Source organism: Cygnus olor, chromosome 7, assembly GCF_009769625.2.
Source record: "Cygnus olor isolate bCygOlo1 chromosome 7, bCygOlo1.pri.v2, whole genome shotgun sequence".
In the NCBI taxonomy this organism is placed as follows: Eukaryota; Metazoa; Chordata; class Aves; order Anseriformes; family Anatidae; genus Cygnus; species Cygnus olor.
The window spans coordinates 11,781,689-11,807,574 of NC_049175.1; the positions used below are offsets into that span (position 1 = coordinate 11,781,689).

The window sequence follows — 25,886 nt, forward strand, 5'->3', positions numbered from 1 at the left end:
TCTGCCAGTATCTCTTGCTGGCCCGCACTACTCACTACTATTTTCTTTTTATTTAAACCAAATAAACAGGGTTTCTAGAGCACAAATGTAACATTCCCCAATAACACTTTTTATGTGACTCAGGATACAAACTTGAGAATGGGACAGGTGTCGCTCTAGCTTTAGGCCCATCTGGCAACTACCACCCTACGGGCTTTAGTTAATCCATCCTACTTTAAAGAGCAATTTGGCAACTATACGTTGCTGCATTTTTTTCTTAAACTTGGGGGACAAAGTGCTGAACATAGTAATCCTTCATACTTTGCTTTTAGATACACAGGCAATAGGTGAGCAGACTAAACACATAAACCAGTCCAAAGGGTAAACAAACAAATTTAAATGCAAGTGACTTGGAGAAGATAATAAAACATTACTTTTTTTGCTTTTGTAGTATGTAAGGAAAGGCTCAAGATTATAAAAAAAAACTGAGCCAAACATAAACAAAAACTCAAAACAATGTGAAAAAAAGCAAAACGCACAAAACATGCGAAGGTTAATTTTAGGCCTCAGCAGCTCATCCTGTAAGATTAGTTAGCAATCTTGGGCATATCAGATGCAAACTTTCTGCTCTACAAGTGTTAGAATTGCTGAATCCCCAATAACAGTATCTTTTCTGCTTAGCATGAAAAGCTCCAAAAAACACAATGAACAGGACCCAAAAATGCTCTAACAACATTCAACTGTGAATAGAAATCACTTCCCTGAGAAATTAATCAAGTTACATCATCTAGTACATTCTTATGTCATAATCTGCTAGTAATGCACCCATCCTGTCTTCCAGGGGACGGAAGTGTGGAACTGTAACAGTTAAAACAGCAAGACAGGGGACATCTTTTCAGCTAATTGTCACAGGCTGCCTACATACAAGATAAGAAAGCCAAGAAAGGCCATAATTTACCCCCAGTATTGTTTAAGATGTATTTTGTATGTCTCATTCCCTCTTGGCATATGCACTTGCAGTGCACTGCAGTTATAGACAGTCTTCTAGATTAGTACCTTTCGCAACAGTGCACACAGACAATCTTCAGACACTCTCCATGAATATAAAAGAGGAACTGGCACAGTTCTGCTTCAGTACCTTTTCAGCAGAAATGGAAAGGCATCAGGATTAATCTCTAAAACACAAAAAAGCAGTACTAAAAAAGCAGTAGATATGGAACAGGTAAGTAGTCTTTTTTCTTAGGGTGAATATATTTTCTATTCCACATGATGTACCTGACCTCTACAGCAATGGAACTTCCACACTATTCAAACGGATACTGAAAAATGTCCAGTACTGACTCCTGAAATGAAGGATGACTTACAGACCACACTCAGACACATCTTCAGAAAGTCCACACTGCCAGTGCCTCTCTTCGCTAGATGGTTTCTAAGCAACTTTGTGTTACTAAACCAGCAACAGCAGAGTAGGGGTTAAAAACTGGGGAAGAAACATGCTATCTTTGACAGTCAGCATGCTAGAAAGGGCAGTGGATGTGCTGTATCTGTCAGTCCATTTTTTGTAACTGCACATACCTGTACACGGGAGGGAATGGCACTGACACTAAGCATGTCCACAAATACTGTCTTTCACTCATCACGATAACCCCTCTGGCAAGCTCAGTGGGCTGACCAAGTCTTAAAACAGAAGCTAAACGATGCTGAGGAGGGCCTCTGCTACACTGAAATGTCTCTATTAAAACAGTCACAAATGGACAACAGGTATTTCCGGGCTCTTTTTGAAAGAGCATCACTTATTATATCCTTCCTCAGTCACATCACATTTAGATACATCAATCTTTGGATGACATGCCTGATAGAATAAACAAGAAAAGCACCAAAAAGAACGTAGGCATGGAAACATCTGCTTGGGAATGAGTACAGAGCTTATTTTTTCCTAAATAATAAAGGTAGAAAATCCTCTCTTGGCACTAACTACATCTATACTGGATGCCTAGTGTGTAAGGGAGTACAAGCAAAAGCAAAAAAGGAAGTCCCCACTTTCAGACAGTGAAGCTGACTAGGAGCAAAGGGAAGGAAAGGTCAGCTCAGACCTACTTAGGTCAGAAATGACAAGAATGTGATGAGAGATGCAGGTCCAACTGCCTTGATAACTACTGCTGTACAAATTCTTCTTCTTCTGTAGTTGGTGTAGGGATTGAAAAATGAAGAAAAAATGTATTTAACAAGATTACCAAGATGTATTTCTAATGAGTTAACATGACTCATAAATTTCTGACAAACAATAATGAAGTTTATCTAATCAATATGAACTCTCCTTTATCTTTCCTCGCTATGAGGTCTCAGGGCTCTCTTAGAAAAACAAACAATTGTAAGACTGCAGTAAATGTCATATTCTCAGTAGTTTCCCTGATTTGTTTTCCCTACCTTTTAAAGAGAGGCTCAATTCATATGTGCTACTGGCTGCATCTGACAGGATCTAATTCGTTCCTACTACTGAAGTAAAAACAGAAAACATGGCACATGGAGGATAATTCTGTCATTAATAAAAGCAAAGGTACAATTTAAAATAGACGTTAACTGGCTGAAAGAGAAACAGGATGACAGGAAGGTTTTCATCACTTGCCATCTTCCTTTCTGAGAAGACCATGTTCTAAAAATTCTTGCAACTCTGCTGGATAGATGGGACCAAAGTCTGCTGTGATGAGAGAAATCAAGTGGACTGAAAAGCTCACAACCTCTGTTATGGATGAACTCTTACAATTCTTTAAAGTGGAGTGAAATACTACCCAGAATTTGCAGTCGAAGGAGAAAAAGGGAACCTATCTCAAGGGTATTCTGACATAGCCAAAACATTAGAAGGTTATACTGCAGACACCTGAATGTGTATTTAAATTGAGTTTGATTTTGCAAAGGAAATTAAAATCCACAGTTAAAGAATTATTAGCTAGCAAAATAAAAAGATAAGGAATGGACTAGGAATATAGTGAGAAACTAGCTGAAATAGAATTATCTAGGTATGATGCAAAACTAAACTGAATGCTTGGCCTCATTTTTTTGAGGGTGACAATGCTCAACATGGCACAGAGAACGGCTGCCCAGTGCTAACAAAGGTACAATCAAAAAAAAGAGAAACACTCAAAAAGCCTAACGCAGCAAACTCAGATGGAATCTGCAATCTCCATGCTAGGATTCTGAAAGAAACAGCACATGGAATACACACTCAGCAAAAAAAATTTTCAAGAAATGTGTCAAAATGAAGTAAATAATGTAGTAGACAAGAACTGCAATATTAAAAATAATTTTTTCACCTCTCATAATATTAGGGAATACAGGTTCCTCATTCACTGTTTCCATGAACACAGATCACCAAAAGCATATATAGTGTCTATGAACATTTTTCTTTCTTGTTCCTCTCTGGAAAACTCGCAGCAGTTTACCTGTTTACCCTCTACTCCATGAAATCTGGAGAATCCTTTTCCTCTTCATGTACTTCTGCTAAGATTACTTTATTACTGCTTCAACTATCAGTAGTTATTATTCATTTCAAGTCGCTACCTGGCTACCTGTCTGCATTATGTTTAATGTCCTAATGGGATATTATTAGCTGTTAGTTCAATCCAGATGTCTCATATTATACCACAAATTACATTTTCATATAGAAGAACCATTGTTTTTAAAAAGTTTTAACATCATGCAAAATTTAATACTATCTCAACAACTGTCAACCTGTTTCCTCTTTTTTCTATCTATCATAATCTATTTCCATAACAGCAATATTCTGATTAATACAGTATCCAGATGTTCCTGTGCAAAATAAAGTTCACAAAGCCTTTACAATTAAAAAATAAATACATTAAATGCTGAAAGAGTCAAAAAAAAAAAAAAAAGGAACAAGGACTGTGTACCCTAATAAACACATGCAGCTATATGCCCTGGATACCTGATAATTTCAAACCAACAGCTACCACTGAAGGAATTCATCCTTGCAAGCGAAACAATGAAACACATCTTAAAGGAAGTATCCTGCAATTCTGGAGGCATTTCAATTAGAGCTCATCAGTGCAGCACACAATCCAGTATTTAGTTGCTCTTAAGTGTTATGCACATTATAACTGTAGGACTGGAATTAATGTTTTATGTACCTATGGTTAGGCTTGGACTTTGAAAGGCATATCTGATAATTTGCAATAATAACAGTATTTGGAAGCATTTGACAGTTAGGAACTCTATTAAATATATATATATATATATATATATATATATATATATATATATAATCTGTCTACTTACATGCTTGAAATGTTCCTGAGGAAACAATCTGGTAAGTTACTGCTTTTACTTTGATGTTGAAAAATACCCCCCTGTGAATCGGTGTCCTTGTTGATTTACATTTCCCAATTATATGTTGATCAATGATTTCTCTCCTTGATTCAAGTCTTGAAATCCTTTGTAATCAGCAGCACATTGTTCTTTGGCAATTTGTCTTTAAGACCCCAGAAGTTGGCCCCAGAATGCTTTTATTTCCTCAACTTGGCTGCTGTGGTAACACTGTAGGTCTGAATAACCATCAGATTTACTGAAGCTTCTTATAAGCAGACTGACATGGAACTGACATTGTCTGGAATGTATCTAATATGGAATGCAAACAAATCTATGTTCAAAAAAGGAAGGCCAGGGTTTTCTCAGCTCTCTCTCTGTGCTGGCACAGTCAGTATATGCAAGGGATGGTAGAGTAGTTGACTTATTTCAACAAACCTCAAAAAAACCCTTTCTTGACAGTCTCTGAAAAATGGTTATTCATGAAAGAGAAAGCTGCAAATGTCCTTTTTAATGAATTAAACTTTTTTTTTTTTTCATCTCCGGAGCTTTTGTCATGACTTTACAATTGCTGGACTGATGAATGCATCCAAATACAGCTGAATACACTTTAAGCCACATTAGTTTCAAAGGCATACATATATATTGTTTAGGATAATGGGAGTCTCAATACAGGTGGAGGCAGGCTGTTATCCAATTGGCTGAAACTTCTTACCCTTCCTCCTCCTCTGAAGTGATCTGCTCTTTGCTATCGATAGCTTCAAGTGCAGCCAACAGTGTAATTTCTGATACTTTGTGGGTATTTTGCCTTATCAAGTTGCATTTGCAAAGCAGAACTGGAAGACAGCACTAATAGAAATCTTCATACTAATACTGTCCATTTAAGTCCTGTGCAGTGACTTATGATTTTACAGATTTGGTATTTCTGCAGCACATTTACACATGCGCTTATTATGTATTATGTATATGTACAGTCTCTTCAGATCAAAGCATTTTCTCCTCATGCTTCACAAAGAACTACATGGGATGTAACATCCTTTTCTTCTTTCAGTGACTGTACAGATATATGTACACATCACAGAGGACTGTGAAAATATACATGCATAGTTACCTTCAGATGAGTGTCTGTGTGTTTGCAGAGATTGCAAATAAAGCTTTGTTACACTCCTTGATGCACTTCCCCAAAATGAAAAACTTTGTAAAGGACGGATTAGTCATAATGACATTACCTGGAGTTCAAACCCAAGACAACTGGACATATGGAAGATTCAGATCTAACTGACAAACAGGTAGAAAAAACTTCATAATATTCAAAACAAAACAGAACAACAACAAACACACAACAATCCAAGTCACTGAGTTAAGATGGGATGAACAATGCAGGTATTAAATGAAGCTTAACTGATCTAGAAAAGAAGTCTGACGTCCTAACAAAAACTCTTAGGCTGTGTTCACTGAAACAGGAACAGAACAGAAGACCTAACAGACTATCATTTCCAATCTGGTTTGAGATCACCTACCAGAACACTTGAAATGTGAAGAAGACAAACTTTAGCCAGTTGAATCTGCTCTTTCATTTACCATTTCCAAAGACTGACTGCTCCCTTACAGAGAACATGAAAGCATTCAGAACTCAACTAATGATACATACTGCAATAACAGGGACTTTCATCACATAAACGTTCTTGGCAGACATTCGCCTTTCCTGTTCGACCCTGCAAGTATCGTTTGTAAAACTCTTTCTCCTGAGGGGTACCAAAGAAAGGTTTTTAAATTCCCCAGTTGGCAGATAAACTACATCCTTTAAAACACCTGGTTGTGAGAACACATCACCAAAAATATTTTTTTGAGCAGAAATGTTTCCAGCTTGCACTACTCTCAAAACATATAAAGTTTAAAAGAGCAGCAAGTGAAGATGTTGCTTTCATTGCCAAGGCAGAATGACACGAGAAGTGAACATCCGGAAGATGGTTTAACAGCAACAGTCTACCTAAAATAACAACGACAGGCACGAAATGAAGGGAAGCAGACACATGAAACTTCCTTGAATACATGTGGTAGAAACAAAATATAATTCAAATAGGATTAGGAAACTCCTAAGTTAATTAAGAAATACAAATGAAAATAAAAATGCTACAGAATTGAAACCTAGCAAAAGTGACAAAACTTTTTTTTCAGGCCGTTACAATGAAATTAGATGGTACTGGTGGCATCTTGCTTCATGTAGTTAGGTGCTGAACAGGACAAGCGGGCCAGCCTTTAGGGAACTCTCCAGCTAACCTAAATCATTATCTCATTTTTTATGCCTGGTGACATGTATGACAACCAAATTTAAAAAATATATATTTGACAATCATTCAAAAACAGCATCATTTAAGACTAATTTCTTGGCAACCAATCAAAAATCGTTATAGGTGAAGTGAACCATGTAACAGTGTTTCAGGATCTTTCTTCAGTATACGAATAATTTCCTAACTGACAATTGCAGTAAGGATGATATGCTTAAAAGATTCTGCACATTTTAATTCCTCCTGAACAAACTTATGCATTGCAACAGATTAAGAAAAGAGTCCATAAAAATTTCCATATTAGCCTGTAATGTATTTTATATTTAAAATAATCTGTTTATTTCTTTCTTCCAAACTGAAAAATCTTTCTCAGAAAATGTATCTGTGCTTTTATTAGTGGTTTTTTTTTGTCTTCAAAAAATTTACTGAAATTACAGATACTGCAATTTGGTGCTTATCTTTTATCACCTGAAATGGGATTTGTAGACTGAAAGTATTTGGGGTAAAATGCTGCATCTGACAAAATTATGTTTCAAATTTTAAAAATAAGCTGTTCTGAAGTGTTTTCTTGAACTACAGTATATACACTAGGATAAGTACACTGATTTTATCAGTTTTACAGACATCAAGCTGTTCAGTGTTCTAGTATGAACCTGGCAGAACTTCAGCAAGAGATTACCAGGATCACACCGGCATGTACTCTCTGTTCATACACTCCACTGGGTAAGGTCAAGGGCAGAGCTACAAGAGACTTGGGCTTGTAGCCACAAGATGATCATTAATGGTGTGACAAGATTTTTATCAATCAAATAAACATACATGAGTATTTTTAATAAACAAAACATGTTTTTCTACAACATTCTGATCTGTCACTCTTGCTCTCCATACAACAGGATTCAGCCTCCTCGGGTTGAACCATGTGTCCCCTAGTAATCCGAAATCACCAATCAGTTAAACCTAGGTATGAGTTTTGGGACATAGTTGACATACATAGTTCTGAATTCTCCTGAGAATGCACTGATATCCTGAACTATCTTAGAAATAAATTTTAAATGAACAACTCAAAAACTTACCCGAATCATCATGACTGAGCATCTGATGTTATGAATTGTATCATACACCTTCTTAGAAACATCCACGAACTGGTTATCATCAAACAGATGCACTGTGTTCTTGCTTAAGCTCTCCAATGCAATATTTACTTGACTAATGAACTCTGGGATCACTATTCAAAAAGAACACAAAATTCAGTGAGCACAAAAAGGGTAAAACCTTTAATCTTTCTTTCTGGCAAATTGCCAGTCACATTGATTAAAATGTTATTTAAAAAGCATTATAGTAGTAACATGGCTGGTTCTAAGTAGGAGAACATTTGCTATTTTTATCACAATGACAAAAATGCATTTTGTGTGCATGTAAGCTATGGACAGTTATAAAGTATAACGAAGAACAAGAAAGTCTTAAAAAGGGGACAGAGGCAGGAGTTATAAAAACGTGCCACTGATTTCAACAGCAGTATTACCTGAGGAATCAGGTTATATATCCTCACCCAAAGTTGAAACTACTATTCAGCAAAGACTTCTGCTATCTGTTTTCAGTCTGAACTGAGAAAAAAACTACTTATAGGTTGATGCTTATTCTTTACAATTAAAAGTACCAAAACTGTCACTTGGACTTAGCCAAGGAATCTTACCCTTGCTTTATTGATTCAAACAGAAATTCTAAATCTTTAGTCAACTTGATATTAACTCATGCTTTATCCAGAATGTACTGGGAAGTTTTTCTAGTGTTACTGTCCCGATTTTGCTTTGCGCACTGGTACCACTATATCTCCCTTCATATTTCACATCAAGTCAAAGCAAAGGACACCCAACACACAAAATACAACGAGTAAAGAGTGAAAGCAACCACAACAGAAGGTCCTCAAACAAGTACAGATCAAACTCCTTTGCAACAAGACTTCCAATGCTCCTTCCTATCACTGAGAGACTGAAGATACAGAAGAAATGGAACGAGGCAGAAATCAACTTACGTTATATTCAATATGAGTAATATATACCTCATGAAACAGAATTATTTTCAGGCAGTGTATTGGTTTCATGAAAGAGTATAATATGCTTTCTTTCCCTTCCAGCACAACCACAAGCTAATTCATAAATTTATGTCATGAGAAAGCAACAAAAGCATTATCGTAAATGTAAATCATTTCAATAAAATTTTGAAGTATATAATCAATTTTTATGCAAACAAATATCCAAATGCTCAAAAGGACCTCTGAATTACAAAATATGGCAACAGGTAATTTGAATATTAAGAAAAACGCCATGATAATGCTTTATCCCGACTTTACACGGAGAATTACAAACATAACATAGATAATAAAATTCACTCTTAAATTACAGTAACTACACTAGCTTCGAGTTCAGCTCTACTCCCTCTAGAGTGCAGAACAGTTACTTCATGTGACACTTCTCAGTAATAACAAATTTCAGTGGTAGTGGGAAAATTCTTTTTTTTTCTGTAAAATAGGTTTCCGCAAATGTTAAATAAGTAGATGTCATTTCATTTGAAAAATAGGATATTTAAAATCTTCTCTTTTCAGATTTTCCCTTGCATTACTCTTGCCTTTTGGAAAGATCACTGGGAAAAACATATTTCTCAAATGGTATGGAAAAAAAAAAAGGTACACTATTCATCAGCAACCAAATGTAACAATTAGGGAGAGTGAGTGCTTATTTATTTACTTCTTTTTAATAACAATGTATTTTTCGGAGAAACCCAAATATTATGTAATTTCAGAACATAAAATCTTTTTTTCGGTTACACAAAGATCTTGGCTGCTACTAACTGAGCAATTTTGAATGAAACAATCACCTCATACATTCACATGAAATTAAAACATACAGCTCTTCACATACCTCATAAAAAGGCTCTGAAGGAGAATGTAGGAAGTTGCAAGGAATTCAAGATTTCCATTGGTACAATCAAAACCATCAGGTATTTTCCATGGTCTCCTACATCTTCACTTCTTACTTCATTGTACTTGCTATAATTTTGCTATTGCAGTATTGCAAAAACTCAGACTCCTTGCTTACCAACAGCATCTTCATGGGCTCCTAACTGCCTGCTGTCCTCTTCTCCCACAGGACAGGCTATTTCAGTAACCTACTGAGGTGCCATCCTTGTTCTACATGCTTATTAATGGTCTTTTTACAAGGACAAATTCAATGTCTCAAGGGTATTTGCTTTGTGAATAAATGCTTTGTGTTTAAAAAGGATTTTACAGAAACATACCCTTTATATATGCTTTGGTGGAGTCAGTGCTAAACTTGATTACAAAACTAAGACCTCAGTGGATTCCCTTTGATAAGAAATGGGTATCTGCTTTTAAGATGGCTGCTTATCATCACCATCAGTTGCACACGTACATAATATGAAAAGAAGACGATCACTGCAATTCTAAAATAGGTACATAACAATCTCCTAAATAAGTATAGTAATAATCTAGTGTTTCACTTGGGCTGTCACAAGGCTATCAAATAATTCACACTTTTTGAGAAAAAATACCTACCATTAAAACTGTTAGACCAATTTTTTCCTTTTGTTATTTACATTTTAAACTTACTTTAACTGAACTATTTATATTTCTACCCCAAATGTTCTCTAAACCATGTTTTTTCCAAAAGAACACAGAGTTTGACTCAACTTCTGGACCCCTTCAGAATATTTTTCACAGCCCATACAAAAAATCTGCTGATCCTTGAAAATAATCCCATTTTAAAAACATGCCTACTGTATTAAAGTTTCCATTAATAAAACCACATCTAATGATATAAAAGATATCAGTTTTATATAAAACCAGTTACCACAGATCCAATTACCTAGTATCCTCCTAACATTTAATCACTTTCTTGGCTCGTTTACTCTTTCCACATAACTACTTTTTTTCAATAATGAGAAAAATTAACAGCATTTTAAAAAATGTAAGAAAGAGTCTCAAAAATAATGTTATATCTCTTTATAAATTATCCTGGAAACCTGAATTCAGTTTTTAACTACACTCTTCCAAAGCAAACTTTAAGAACCTGATCTAGTATCTACTTACACTGTCGGGAGCTCTTGCTTTGATTTCAATAGGTCTCGGAACACAGTGGGATGGATTTGGGTCTTTGATTAGACCACATATATTGTAGTAGATTAACTGACACCTTTTCTTAAATATAGGAACTATACTGTCCATCACATGAATCTGAGATTCTCATGTTCTCATTTTCTAAGAGTAAAAAATTACGATTTCCATTTCAGAGAAATACACTATTACTTCGATATTTGCAGTTAAAAACTGTAAGGAGCTGTTATCTATGAAAAAAAAGCAATTCTTTTAACAGGAAATAAATGATAAATTTTCAGCAGTCTTCTGATGTCCATATTTACAGTAAGAAGGTTATACAAAGAAAAGAATTCTCACGTACATTTAAATCCTGACATCAGGTTAAGTGCTACCAGTCAAGCAGCAAGGGCATAGGCATACCTTCAATACCTTCATGTTCCAAAAAAGAAACAGTGGTAAAGGGAAAAAAAAATAAAGTAGAAACAAAACTAAAAAGTAAAGCAGCAAAGACACAATTATTCTTCTAATAGGCAAATAGTTTTTGTCATGCAGGGTAATTCACTAATTCTTCATTGTCTACCTTTTAATTTTCCTCTATGCCTGTCAGCATAGATTGAGCTTTGTTTTGATTCGGTTCATCTAATCTTGATTAAAATTGAGAAACCCACAAAGTAAAAGCAATTAATCCTTGATCTCTACCCTTGTGAGGATACTTTCAATATTATATCCAGGTATCCACTAACACTGTTAGATTGAATTAGCCTCCAGGCTAGTTTATTTTTATCACTGGGAATAAAAATTTTTGCTGTAAAGATGCCCTTCATCTTTATCAACAAGTTAAAACGAGTCCTCCTGTGGCAGAATAATCAGAGAGCTGTGGCAAGAGGTGTATATATCGAGTTTTTTATCATCCCCCATAATCTGATCACCTACCATAAAAGTCAGTGTGATGTGTACAGTTTTCTCTCAGAGGATTTAAATAGTTTTCCAATTGCAGGAATTCAACTAAATACAAAGGCATAATGGAAACCAGAGTGTAAGTGAAGTATGGTTGAAAAATGAGAAGCGGATACCACTTGAATGTAGGGCATACCGAGTGAATAAGAAATCTTGCTAGTAACTACATGATCTTTATTTGGTACTTCTTTATTTCATCTCACTCTTTGAGACCAAATAATAGTTTGCACTACTTGTGATTTAAAAATAAGTATTTCCAACTTCTTCTGGAGTGGTATCTAAGAATTTCATATTGTAAGAACAGACATATATCCTGGTAACTCCATTTTAATGTTATGCATTATATCTACTCTTAATGTCATTTGAATCTGAAGTGATACACTACGCACTAATAAAATAAATTATCAAATATAACCATCCAATTCAAGGCAGCTGTGCTGACCAAGGCACATCATTTGAAATACATGGGCTTATTCTGACAGAAGCCTGAGTTGTAACACCCAAGCTGTGCTATTTAAAATGGAATAAACGGTTTAATGAGTGAAGACACCTTCATTATGTGTGTTCAAAAATGCATTAAAATAATAATGGAATTACTCCAGACAAAGATGATTTTGCACTCACTGCAAAGAGTTGAACTGAGTGACATTGTCTGTTGAAACTCCAACCATTCATGACTGTTAAAAAATCCACGTAATACAATGCTAATATGACCAAGATTAAGCCTTTACTAAATTTTATTTCATTATGGTACATACACTTAATTTCAAAGCTACTAATATTTCTTTGATACAATGCTAAATTAGTGACATTTAATTTTAACATTGTATCAAAGGACTTGCAGAGACATACATACACAGATAAATAGTGTAAAAGTTTTGTGAATGTGTGCTTTTCATACACCCCTTGTGCTTCTTCAAATATTATTTTTCACATTTTATCTTTTTTTTTTTTTTTTTTTGTAACAAGCTTATCGTTTATAGCTAAAGGTATTAATAACATTTTTGGAACTTACGAAGGTGTAAAGTATTTAATCCATGTTCCTCTGTCAATCTCAATCCTAGAACAATTTAACAGATAAAAGATTCCTGCATCACGACACTCTCCTCCCGCCACCCCCCACACACACACACCCTGTCCCAATTATTTACAGCGTAAAGAATTAAGAATGATCACTGGGGTATTAATTTAGTATTTCACACTCAACTTTTTACATACTGAGAAGTGTAATACAACAAGAAGTAGTCAAAGTACGGGCTGCTGCATACAAGTTTGATACTAAAGCAGGATAATACAGTTAGTATTTCCTGCTATTTAGCCCAGAGAAAAGCATATGGAAAAATGAATCTGCAAATTGTGTATAAGCACATTGAAGACTACTACTGGCATAGCCAACAACCACTTCACAACACAGCTAACTGTATGTATACATGCTTAACCAAATATTCATAAAAATTAGAATTAATATAAAATTATATATTTTTAAAAAGTATACACATAGAATAACATGCAAGTACTATTCACATACATATAGAATAATATACAAGTACAATGGAGCAAATGACTTTGGGTAGAGCTGCATAAATGGTACAAAGGATGTAGAACTGGAATGAAAGATGTCTGGTGAAACCAAACATTCCTGCAGACCAGACAAGAATGGTGTGTGGTGGCAAGAAAACAACAAGAAGAAAGACGATGAACTAAACCTTTGAAGTAACTACAGCTCCCCAAAATAAAATGAACCAGGTACAACAGCAGATGAGATTACTCCCTTTGGTCTTCAGTGGAAGGAGTGGAGAAGCATAAAAACATCAATGGGAAAGGTGAAAATGGGTCAACTTTAGTTCCAGTTTCCCTGTCAAAGACCTCTTGATCACCTTAATGAGCAAGGCCATCACGAACTGCTGTCATCACTGCTGAATTTAGGGCAGCAGTCTCATGATATTACAACCTTGCAGCTAAAGGGTAAGATTTTTTAAGAAATTAACCATTCTGAATATGAAAGTGAAATGACTGATAATAACTGAGACCCAATCACTGGCAACGTATTATTAATGAATGTCTATACAGAAAATTCCTGCTCTCAAGTATGAAAAGGCCCTAATATATTCCTCCTTTAAACAGAGCCATCACAGTGATCTAATTTCCTACCTGGAAATGATATACTTATTTTCATTTGCACCAAGACCATTCATTAGATCATTGAGATATACACAAAGACATTATTACTCTGTAATACAGCAAACTTTAACTACATACTACACTTTTCAGAATCAAGCTGCAAGACCCAACAAAAAAACATTCTACAGCTGTCTGAAGCATATTCTAAAATGCAAACAGAATTTAAGCAAAACTTCTCCAAGTCCAAAATTGACTTTCTAGATAAAAAGAAACAAAACTATGTCTTATAATCTGCTGATAAAGAATTTTTTAAAAAGTAGTCAGTACAGTGAATCTGAATTATGAACCTCTTTTGGACACTGCATTTTCTGCATTGCAACTGGTCATCTTAATTCTCTTTGTTCTTCTGTAGTTGTACTTCTCCCTTGATTCTCAGATTTTTAACAAAAAATAACCCAATCCAAAATGAAAAGTAGGGCAACGGAAGAAATCTGTATCATACCAAAATACCATGCATATACTGACAGTCTAGAGAGACTGTAAAATGAGACATTGACAAACGTTAAAATACAAATACCTGTTAAAAAAAAAAAAAAAAAAAAAAAAGGAGAGAGAGATGGGGGCAAGGGGGTTAGAGGGGAAATATGAATGGGAGCATCAAGGTTCCTGAGAAAATCCGAGCAGCAGGTCAGGCTGGATGGGTATGGGCGATTCCTTGTGCCTTTGGAAACTCTGAGCCTGTGGACTCTCCCCTATTCAATCTCTCTCTTCACAGTCCTTCACAGCCTGGCAAATGCAGGTAGCACTGCAGCTCGGATTTAAGGCAATGCCTGCAGTTAAACACCACAGTTCAAGGCTTCAGCTAGTGACTTCAAGGGATCTTTCTGCCCCCACTGCACAGATGTCCAGGCAAAACATGGAGAGAGGCTTTGTGTTTGAGGGGGCAGATGGATTTCCTTGAGGTATTACAGCATCCAAAAGAGTAGGAAAATACCCTGAGATGATATAGATAATCAACCTTTTCAACAGCTCTCTACCTACCACATTTTGCTGCCATGCTCAAGGACAGGCTGATCAGATGAGGAAGACATTTACCCCTAGGTCATACCAGTGACAAACTTCAGATTTTTTTTTTGCATTCCTCAGCAGACAGTGTGGTCCATGTGGGCCTGTTACCTGATCAGCTCCCTGCCATTGCAAGGCATTCATATGCTGCAGGAACAACCGCTCCTCCTGATCTCAGTTCACAGTACAAAACAGCATGACCTTCTTTAACCTAACTGAAGTCACTGGTCTCAATTTTGAGGCATCTGCCCTGAACAGCATGTCTTATGATACACCGGAGCTAAGACTAGTAGATGGTCTAAGTCTATGTGTATATATATACACACACAAAAAATATATGTATAAAGGACTTCTTCTCATAAGTGAATTTCATGTGGAAACACAGAGCTTTCAGTTTAACTAATCCAATCTAATTATGGTCCAGCATGAAACCTCCACATGTGTGTCCTCACCTTAAAGCTAGTGGTCATGCAGCAGCACCATGAGAAAGATCAGTAAACTGAAGCGCTTGAAACTGGTTCACTCCTCTAGTCCAACCTGCTACCAGGCAAGACAGATGACAGATCTCTGTGAAACATCTAGTGAATAAGCCTTATGCCATATACTGCTTAAGCTACAGTGGTGTTATAGAAAAATACGTATAGCATTCATACTTGAAGAAAAGTGTTTAAGTTCTATTCTAAAACAATCAACCAAACAAAAACAACAAAAAACTGATACAGTGCTGCCTCATTTTCTCTATCCCACTGTATTCTCTTTGGTATGTAACTCCTGGCACTTTTCAAGCCCTACTTTATAGCAGGGCAGCAGACACTTTTATTCAGAAAAATCTCCAAACCACAGGAGTGAGAAAGAAAAATATAAAGAAATTATCTAATCCTGGATCACTACTGCAAGAAGGACGCTGCCTAAAGTTAGTAAAATGTTTTTTAAGCCTGTAATACATATAGATTGGCGTGTATGTTTTCAGTAAAACACTAGAACTGAACACACCGTATTTTGATTAGTGGTTCATGTCAGTCATTACCTATCACATCTTATTTCAGTTTGACTTGTAATGTCAAACTGCCAATGCAATCCTGCAGTTCTAATTTTATAGTTTTCGAAAAACAAACAAACCAAGAGCGAGAACGCTGCAGACCTCTCTGCTGGACTCTGCCAGAAACTGGAATACAAGACTGCTATGTTTGTTCTCTTGCACTGTAAAAAATTATCTCCCTATAAAATCAGCTGCATCTTTTACACACAAATGATCATTTTCCAATTGTAAGTTGATTTCATGCCTGTAACATAAGCTTAAAGAATCAAGAAAAATTTATTGTTATGGTGGGCCACAACACATAGATATTTAAATTGTCATTGAATGAATCAATCATGCCATAAAACACAGGAATAAACAGAACTGTTTTCTGAAGGCTGAGAAAGGGTTTCCTGTGAAAACAGGAAACCTTGTAGGAAACAATGGACTGAATCTGCAGGTACATAGAAGGAGAATCACACCAGCATTCTTCAACCTTCTCCCTCAATTTAATACCCTAACCAGAGAAAACCAATGACTTCCTTTGGAACAGTGCTCCAGAAATGAGAACTTGTACTATGACAACAGTGTTTTGAAAGGGAGGTTTCAAAGCAGCCACGAACAAGATACGCTGTCTCTTCTTTGCATCTTGACTGCTTGCAAACAACCTGCAGGATATTAAATGATTTTACCTCAGGTTTTTCACTAGAACGTGCTTCTGAGGATGTGGCGTCCAATCGTGGTGACTTTTAGCTTCAGAAATAGTTTTTCACTGTGTGATCAAAAAGCATAGCACAGTGCATATGCAAACTCTCTGTTCAGACTGTCAAAGAGCTTTGGTCTCCTTGAAGTTCCAAATTAGCCACTAAATTCAATTTGCAATATTTGTGGATTATTTTTTTTTAAAAGAGTTTCCAGATTTGAAACATCTTGAAAAAACTGCTCTATTTGGATACCTCAAAGGATGTGTGTATATATGTATATATATATACACACATATATGTATATATAAATATATATATTACAGCTCTACTGCTCATGAAGTACTTATTTCTTTAATTTATCTACAAGAGTTACAAGTATCAGCAAGAAATAATGATCTTTCAACAGAATTAAAAATATTTTTAATGAAGCACAAAATGTATGCTTACATCATAATCCGTATTAATAAAAATTATATATTCTCCTTCCAATATTTTACACAAGTTTTTAAATAGAACACCAGTGACTCCAAAAATCTCTGAAAATGTGCCTTCATCCTCAATTAACCCAGTGAAAATACAGCAGTTTTATCACATATTCAAATAGATTTTCTTCATAACATGCTTTATGTGCAGTGAATGTAGCCTCCATAAAAATCTAAATCAAAGTCTAAATCCTGTATTTGAATACAGCTTCGTAGAAGTTATGAATATGTTCCTACAGTCATCTCATACGCGCTAATAATGACCTAGAATTCATTCATTTAGGTGGTATTCCTAAAACTTAACATTTCATTATTTTATTAGGAACATTAGTCCGTAACATCTTAAGCATTCTACTGAAATCATAGATTTCAGACAAGAATAAAAGTTAAATTTCCATGAGGTTAATGAGCAACATATTTAGTGAAGTATCAGGAAAACAATGCCTAAACCAGAGTTAATTCCAGTCATCCTATCCACAAGTAGGGAAAAAAAATGAGCCTAGCAGCTACTGAATACAAACTTCTCCATTATCCCCAGAGCGCGTCCTTCAGTGATGGGAGAAGGCTGAAGACATGTGTCGGAGAAGTGGTTATTACGCACTTCGTGCAAGAAATTTTTCATGTACTGTGATGCTGTAAGGTCAGGATGCACCGCTCTAGTTTTAGAAGCTGCGAACATGGAAGTGGGCCATATTTTCCCAACATTGAAATCACGCTGAAAATAACTTGGTCTTCAAACCATTAACAGTAGAAAACAATCTAAACATTCCAAAATGCTGCCATTTATTTTGGAACCTAACGAGAAATAGCTTCTTTTGAGAAATCTGGTTGCCACTGGGTGTAGTATCATCTTATAAAACCTGAAAGTAATTGAATTAGCCAGAAGGGATACTCCTGAAAAAAAAAAAAAATCCCAAACTTATTTGGCACAAGGACAAAAAAAAAAATGCAAGCCACATTGGGGAACATCAGAAATGAACTCTTTTTTTTTTTTAAGCAAGATCAGATACTTTGCTATTGAGATGTGTGTTAGCAAATCACAAAAGATAAAAATACAAAGCATGTTTGGGAAAAAGGTGACATCTATTAAAAAGTAACTTGGAATAACTAAAAGCATTTAATCAAGAATAATTACATTTCATAGAAGACTGACAGTTAAAAGGCAAACAAGAAAAATACAACTTGTTACACCAAGTCCTGAAATTCTTGATAACAGTAAAACACCCATGAACTTGCCTGTCAACTGAAAAAAAATATATATTTTTTTTCTGAATATTGCCAAAAAAAATATTGAGTCTGAACTTAGTATTAAAAGCTAGCCTCAAAAGGATTCAGGAAACACTACTTCATGATAAACTTTGTGCATTTAATCCCTGTCTTTGTTCTAACGCCGTAATATACTGTGCACTGGCAAACTTGTATGTTCTTCATGGTTTATTTTGATAATAAATAATAGTAAAACTCAGTAAATAGAACTGGGACAAGGCTTTTGAGACACGAGCCAGCAGAGTTCATGTCAACCACTCCAGTGATTTCAGTGGGTTTGAAGTTAAGTCCTAAATACTGAACCCTGTGGTGTAAGCACCTACACAAAAGCTGTCCTTACTAAACCATGGTATTACTAAAACTGTTTTACATGAAAAGAGATAAAGGGATGTTGGTATATGTAAGAAGTGTGTTCAATTACAGTAAGGAATCATAAGCCTTGAAACCCATAAGCCTGCTTATTGCAGAACACGAAATCCCACTGGGTAGCTTGTTTGTGCCAAAGGTAGATAACACAAAAAATCTCAAGTGGTTCTCTCCAGACTTTAAGCTAATTTTATTACGTGTGGCCTTTTTGTTGTGTTTTTCATGGACTTTTTGCATTTTTTAATTGTTTTGTCAATTGCCATTTCATTTAAAAAACAGCTTTGTCTTCTAGAATACCTTAACTTACCCTATTGCAACTGACAACTCCAAGAAAGCCCTCACAATGCTGCCATCTGGATAATGATCTCTACTCCAGTAAGAAATGGCTTTTTAGACGTCCTACTAACATTCTTCCTCCACCAGTGCCTACTAAGGTGCTTTAAAGCCAACTCACATTCCTGTCCATGCAGGGAGAAAAAGATGAGATGGGCGTACAATTCCCTGTGCTGAGATAGAGACTGAAGTAGTTGTTACCGTAATGACAAAACCTGCTAGGGGGTCCCCAGTCTGCACAACTTTGGGTTTCTTCCATTATGTTCCTGATTACATTGAAAGTATAAATCATTCTCAAACTTGCAGACACATACAACATTGCATTTTGATATGTAAGGTTGCTATGTGTGTTAACTACAAGAACATAAGTAAATGTTACTCAAAATGTGTTACCTTACTGGACTTATTTGAAGTGGACAATAGATTTCAGATTAGATGGTAAAATAACTTCACCTAGATCTTTATGCAAATCAAACTGTTTACCAATACTAACGCGCTAAGTACGTTTATCAGAAATTCAAGCATCTATGTCATAAATACAACCAGAAACCCACATTAGTAATCTAGCCTCCAGGCTCACAGATCTCTTAAAGATTTCCTATCTGAAGTGTTAAACCATGAGCTCACCATCCGACTGAGCTGAAGAAGAAGGCTGAGGAAGATGACTTCCTAACAAAAGAACAAGAGTGCAAACTGCTGGAATTCTGGCTGCCATGGGAGATGAAAAATATCATATCCTTCTTTTGATGCAAGCAGCTGCATAAGCCTTCTTGGACACCTGTTTTTGCTGATGGTGCTCACACATCAGAAGGGTATTTTTCTGTCTTGAAGCACTCAATGTACGATTTTTGCCCACACTGCTCTACAGAAAGTAATGATAATTAAGACAGTTGGAAGAAAATGCAGAACACCATTCACTTGTAGAAAATAAAAGAGCTCTACTCAACCATCTTCCACAGAAAAACCGTAGGTCTAGATAAGGAAAGTATCTTTAGTTTCTTCTCTTATTTAATACTTTGGAGCAAGATTATCACATTCTATTTTATTCTAATTGTACATTCTTCTCCATATTACTATATATTCTAGCTCTTTCATTGCACACTCAAAACACTTTATTCATCCTTGAATATTCCTCCATTTAAAAAGTATGTCCAAAATCTGCATCTCCACATCTTTGCAAAAATTCATACATGCAGACAGAACTCCCTAAGGGGTCATACAGGAAACAAACCTATCCAAGAACTTGAGAAATTTTCCTCATGCTCAAAGCAGGGTAAAAACTGAACTCAGTGCTAGTTGTGCTGGATTTCATCTAATCAGGCTTTGACCTGAACCTCTCTCAGCAACATTTCAAAGAGCTGTCACGTACATTTGGATGGAACCTGCATGTCTTTCTATGTTATCTAAATTGATTTAATTTTAACTACTGCAAGGACTGAGAATATTTTAGGCATTGTTTGTATATCTAATTGCATCTAAAACCAAATGGTAAAGGGATTCTGTGTAATTATAAGATATCTGGAAGTTCAAACAGATCAAGCATAAACAACAGAACGAGATGATCATATACATGTAAGCCCCCTAACCAGACAGAACTGATGTAAATAATGAAAATAACTCACGCAGGCTAACAAAGCCATTGCTTTCTTAGTTTTATATTGAACGATGAAGAGACAGAGTATGATGTTCTCACATACCAGTTATTTATATAAAGTAGCAGGATGGGCTACCACACAAAACAAAGGACAGAATGGTAGAATATTGAACTAAGAATACCAGAGGTACTGTTCAACTTGCCCTGTCCCTCAGTTCTTACCCCAGAAATGGAAAAGCATTCAAAAGCAAGAATCTAAATGAGACGTTTGCATTCACTACACTCACAGTAATTGCATCTTGTAGTACATACTTTCCCCAAGAAAAGAAACTTTGCCTCAACCAACCATCCACCAATGACATTAAGAACATTCTTCAGTATTAACAGAAACTTCTTAATCAACTAGTAACTAATTAACTAAGGAACATTTACAGCTATCAGTGCTAATGCTAGGTTTGTTTTCAGGAAGAAGTTCTTTAGGAAAAGAAAGTCCTCTGTGGGAATCTGGAAGAAGAGCGAGAATGGAAACTTGTAATAGGTGCTGACTGTTCTGGATACACAGTCAAGGTGAACTTCAATTGCAATGGACTGCTGACAGACAAGGTAGTGATTCTCAATTAGATTTCCTGCTACTTTTAATTCTATCTAGAGAGTACAAGAAGGCTGAAAAGGTTCCAGAAGGTTTTTTATTCTTTACTTGTGGTTTAGTTTACAAAAGCTTACTACAACATTACTTCCTCCTAACCTGCAATGCAGGGAGATTCAGAATGGCAGACTTCAGGATTCAACCATGTCAATTATAAACTCTAAATACACATCCACTCATGATCAACAGTTAGAAACATACAACACTGAGTAAACTAACATTGCTCCCAACATTATCAGAATATAAACTCTATAGATTCATAGGATACAGGTACATACCTTATTTGTCATACAGAATAATATTTGTCATACAGAATAAATACAAGACAAGTGAAGAAGTTGAGTAAATACAAGATAACTACATGTTGCTGTTCAGAAGAAATATGGAGTGCTGCAGAAAATCTTACAATTAGCTCTCAAAAAAATCAACATTTTTAAAAGACTGTAGAGCAAATAAACACACTAAAAATAAAGTACCAACAGACTTTAAATGTTTATCTGTGTATCTGACAATTTATCAGATTAAATCATACAGATTTATTGCATCCATTTGCAACGTTGCCATGCGTCAGCTCCCTTCTGCTATAGGATACTTATATAAGATACCTTCTTTAGTATTTTGCAGACTCATAAATGCAGAATGAAGTATTTGTAACCTTTGTACATTCAAAGAAAACTTCCAAAATAATAACACTGCCAATTCTTACAAGTAAGCAAGACATCAAAGGAAGAGAAGGTATGCTTATTCTGGGAGTCTGAAATTGCTACTGCACAGAGTATGAATGCACCCTTTAAAAATATTTAATTGCCCAGAACAGGTGACCCTTATATAAATCTACTTAAGTATCTACTTAAAAAAAATGAAACATGTTAAGGGAGACAAACAATGTGTTGTCTCCCTTAACATTTAGAAGAAAGGAAGTATCCTGTGTTATAATGCTGGTTCTGGGCTACACGATATAGAAAACACTAACGGTCAAATACAAGAAACACTCATTTGCAGCTTAAGTTCAGGAAAAAAAAATATAAAATTGCTTCAGATAAAGAGAGCACGCTATTGGAAGATTGATGGCTTCAAGCATTTTTGTTGCTTAGGAGGGGAGTCAAACTGTTCACTGCCTAACCTAGCTGTTGAAGCGAGCTCTGACTAGTCCATATGAGAAGCATAGCTGCTGCTTTATATTGCTTTGGCATGGCAACAGAAGGCTTCTATCATGACTTTTTGGTAACAATGCACAAGGCACACACCTTCTAATCTTCCAACTGAAGCTGTCTACCTTTTAATTTTTAGTTCTTGACAGCAATCATAAAGGAGAATGAGTGATGGACAGCGTATATTCCTGCATGAATTACATCCCAAATGCTCTAAAATTGATGGATGTATTACTACACTTTTATCTGCTATATAAAGCTTCACTTTAAGATGAATCTTAAGATGGTCTAGTGAATTATTCCAGAACTAATCTAACTACAGTTGTTTAATAGCACTGGGTAAACTGAAGGGACAGTCTGAAATTCTCATCAACTCTGAGTCAAAACAAAGCTCACAGCAGACCAGACCTTGTACCATGCAAGTAGTGGTGGGATTTGGGTAAAAAAAGAATCTGGTCCTTAGAAAGGAAAGAGAAGCCCTATTTATAGATATTTTATTCAGCATATAATTCAATAACACTTCTCCAAGTACTGCCATTAATGGCAGTGCTGAGAGACTTACTGTGATCTGATGTGAACAAAATGATCACAAATGTATCATTTATAATTTTAGTAAGAATCAGTTCTACTATATTAACAGATTTATGATCCATACATAAATACACATGCATAAATAAACCCCGCTCAATTATGCATATGTTCCCCCCAACACGTTCCGCTGCATAATTTCCAAATCCAACAGCCTGCAGTTACTATAGAGGAAACCAGTAAGAGTTGAGGGAGTTGAGGGCATGTTTGCCAGAAAGGAACCTGGGTGGGACACTGAACATCTTACCCAGAGCAGGCTTTTGAATGGTTAACTGTACATAGTTGAAAGTATTACCAAAAAACAAAACAAAAACAAAAACAAACAAACAAACAAAAAAAAAAACACAGAGAAAGACCATGTAATTTGATGATTATGGTACAATGTTCTAACAATTAAGAAATTTTGTTATAAACATAAGAAAAATATTCCACGTAAAAGTATAAACTGTGGAAGGTTGTCTTGCTGTTTTTTAATTCGGGTTAGAAAACAAAAACAAATGATACCTCTGCAAATCTGAGAACGATCTAAAACTGAAAAACAAGAATTGAATTTTTCAGGTCTAAGGGAAATCGTAACAGGACAGGATTCAAGTTGGATATTTGAACAAAAATGTCCTCACAGATTATGGAATATTGAACGAATTCTTAGGCACTTTGTGATTTGTGATATAGAGTTACTCAGTCCACAGCCCTATTTAGAAGGCAGGTTACACTCTGATATGTAAATGTTGTGAAACCAAACGGCTAGAAGCTATAAACATTGAAGAAATCTAAAAGGTTTGGTCCATGGAAAACAGAAAAAAACAACAGTAGGTATATCTGACCAACTGGCTCCAAGAAGCAACAGAAATAGCCAAAGCTGCTAGGTTAAGAACTCGAATGTCCCTAATATACCAAATTTTTTTAAAATACTCAGATGAAAACTAATGAGTACTGTAAGGTAGATGACATCCCTAATGTACTACAATGTTTTAAAAGACAACACGACAAAAGAATTCTTTGAACGTTGAATGACAAAGGATATAATTGCTAAGCTGGTGTCTAAGACAAAAAAAATAATCACAGACATATGAAAAGAGCACAGCGTACTTGTAATTCCCACAAGAATGTACAGTAACAATTTTAACAGGGTTTGTAGGTGCAAGACTATGAGAAAAACATTATTAAAACATCAGGGAGAATACATTGCCACAGAGACTCTGGAAAATACATCCACAATAACTATCTGAAAGGTTCCAGAGCTGCAAGTGAAAGGCAGACTATAGAACTGCAAATGAAAGGTCCTTAGCATGGAAAAGAAGGGAAACCTAAGGTCCTCTGCATAAGAAAGTCCCAGCTGAAATGCTGGTAATGGCTTTGATATAGGCATACAGATAACTGTCCAAGTTAAAGCTCAGTGAAGAGTCTGCTTAAGTTTAAAATACCTGCTTAAGTTTAAAATAAAACATATTTTATAGAAAGATCAGTAGCAGTTCCCTGATCTTGCTAACAACTTAAATCCATTATGAATGAACACTACCAAAAGAATGCCTGTTCTGTCCCTTAAGATCTAAAAGGGAAAATATATTAAAAGGGATAGACGAAGTTAATTTACATGTTGAAAAGTCACAAGCCATTTCTTCAATTAGACTCAAGTAAACAGAAGCAGTGAAGAAATCATCACATTGTGTATGCTGAACATAAAAAGGCAATTCTGAAATGGAAAAAGGAAGGAAGGAAAGAAAGAAGGGAGGAAGTAAAGAAAGAAAATGACAAACTGCATCCTGGTAGATGTAAATTTATACTGGGGGGGGGGGGGGGGGGGGTAGGAACACTTACTGTACATTATTATATTTACATCTAAGGAAGGCTTTTGCAAGAGTCCTCTGCTCCAGAATCAGACTGCAAATAAAGCTGGGTGCACAAGGATACATGGCAAAATTGTTATCACAGGAGCAAGTTTTAAAATTCACAAAAAAAATTCTTCCCTTTCCCAGTTTCTTTGGCAGATGCCACTAAAACCAAGAGACCCTTCCCTCATCTTCCTTCCCTCTCCCCATTTAACTAGTTGAAGCGACATCATGTATGTCAAATCCATGCTGGTAATAGAAATGTATTTTACTATCCTAATTTAGAAGAAAGGCCTAACAACCAAAAAAAGAACAACAACAAAAAAAAAAAACTGAAGAAGGCAAAAATAAAGTTATTAGCTTATTTATAAACATAACTTCATTCTGTATTAATGCTGTGTTTTAAATGCTGTTCTTGCTATTTTTTATCTCAGGAAGGAGAAAAGTTTTTGGAGACTGTGTTTAAGACCTAGTGCCCTAGACAGCAAGACTGCATCAGACACTCTGAAGCTCTTACTGAACAAAGCCTGTTGGCACAGGGCACTGGAGAGATTTATTCTCAGTTCCTTGGATGATCACTAAGCACAACAGCATTTTAAAGCAAGCAAACAAGTAGTTATGAGCATCCTAACTCTCACGTACCATTTATAATTAATATGTACATTACTGTTATTAAGAATGAAGAAAAGCTACTTTTAAGCTACAGGAAGCGAAGGTAAGATTGGCAATAAGACATGGCATTATGCTCAGAGTCATTTTTTGATTATCTGAAACACGAAAGACTTTAGACGACATTTCTGTTTCTTCAGAACATTCTTAACACGTGAAACAAATCTGACAGTTTTTTACAGCTAGTATTTTTAACATAGCTTCAGAAGGATTAGAAGAGAGCTTTACGAAAAAAGCTCACTGTGGACTTAATGCAGGTTGTTGACTCTGTAATAGAGCAGCGGATACAAAAATTAATGGATATTGCTTTAGATAGTTTTACAACTATTGGTAATCCTAAGCAAAAAAAAAAAATAAATGTGTATATATATGTGCTAAGTTATGCAACTATAAACATCC

At 35.6% G+C, this 25,886-nt stretch overlaps 1 protein-coding gene across 12 annotated transcripts in view; it reads right to left on the reverse strand.

Annotated features, from left to right (window-relative positions):
• The window catches only part of CTNNA3 (catenin alpha 3), a 523,550-nt gene that overhangs the window by 121,095 nt on the left and 376,569 nt on the right, over positions 1-25,886 (reverse strand). For 11 of the 12 annotated variants that reach the window (XR_005821804.1, XM_040564586.1, XM_040564587.1 and 8 more), the window contains one exon: positions 7,661-7,812. The exons of the other annotated variant lie outside the window; for it this stretch is intronic. Coding sequence is in view for 10 of the 11 variants with exons in the window: in XM_040564586.1 (XP_040420520.1) it covers positions 7,661-7,812 (152 nt within the window). In the remaining variant the exon portion in view is untranslated. The remainder of the gene's footprint in view (positions 1-7,660; positions 7,813-25,886) is intronic. 12 annotated transcript variants of the gene reach the window in all.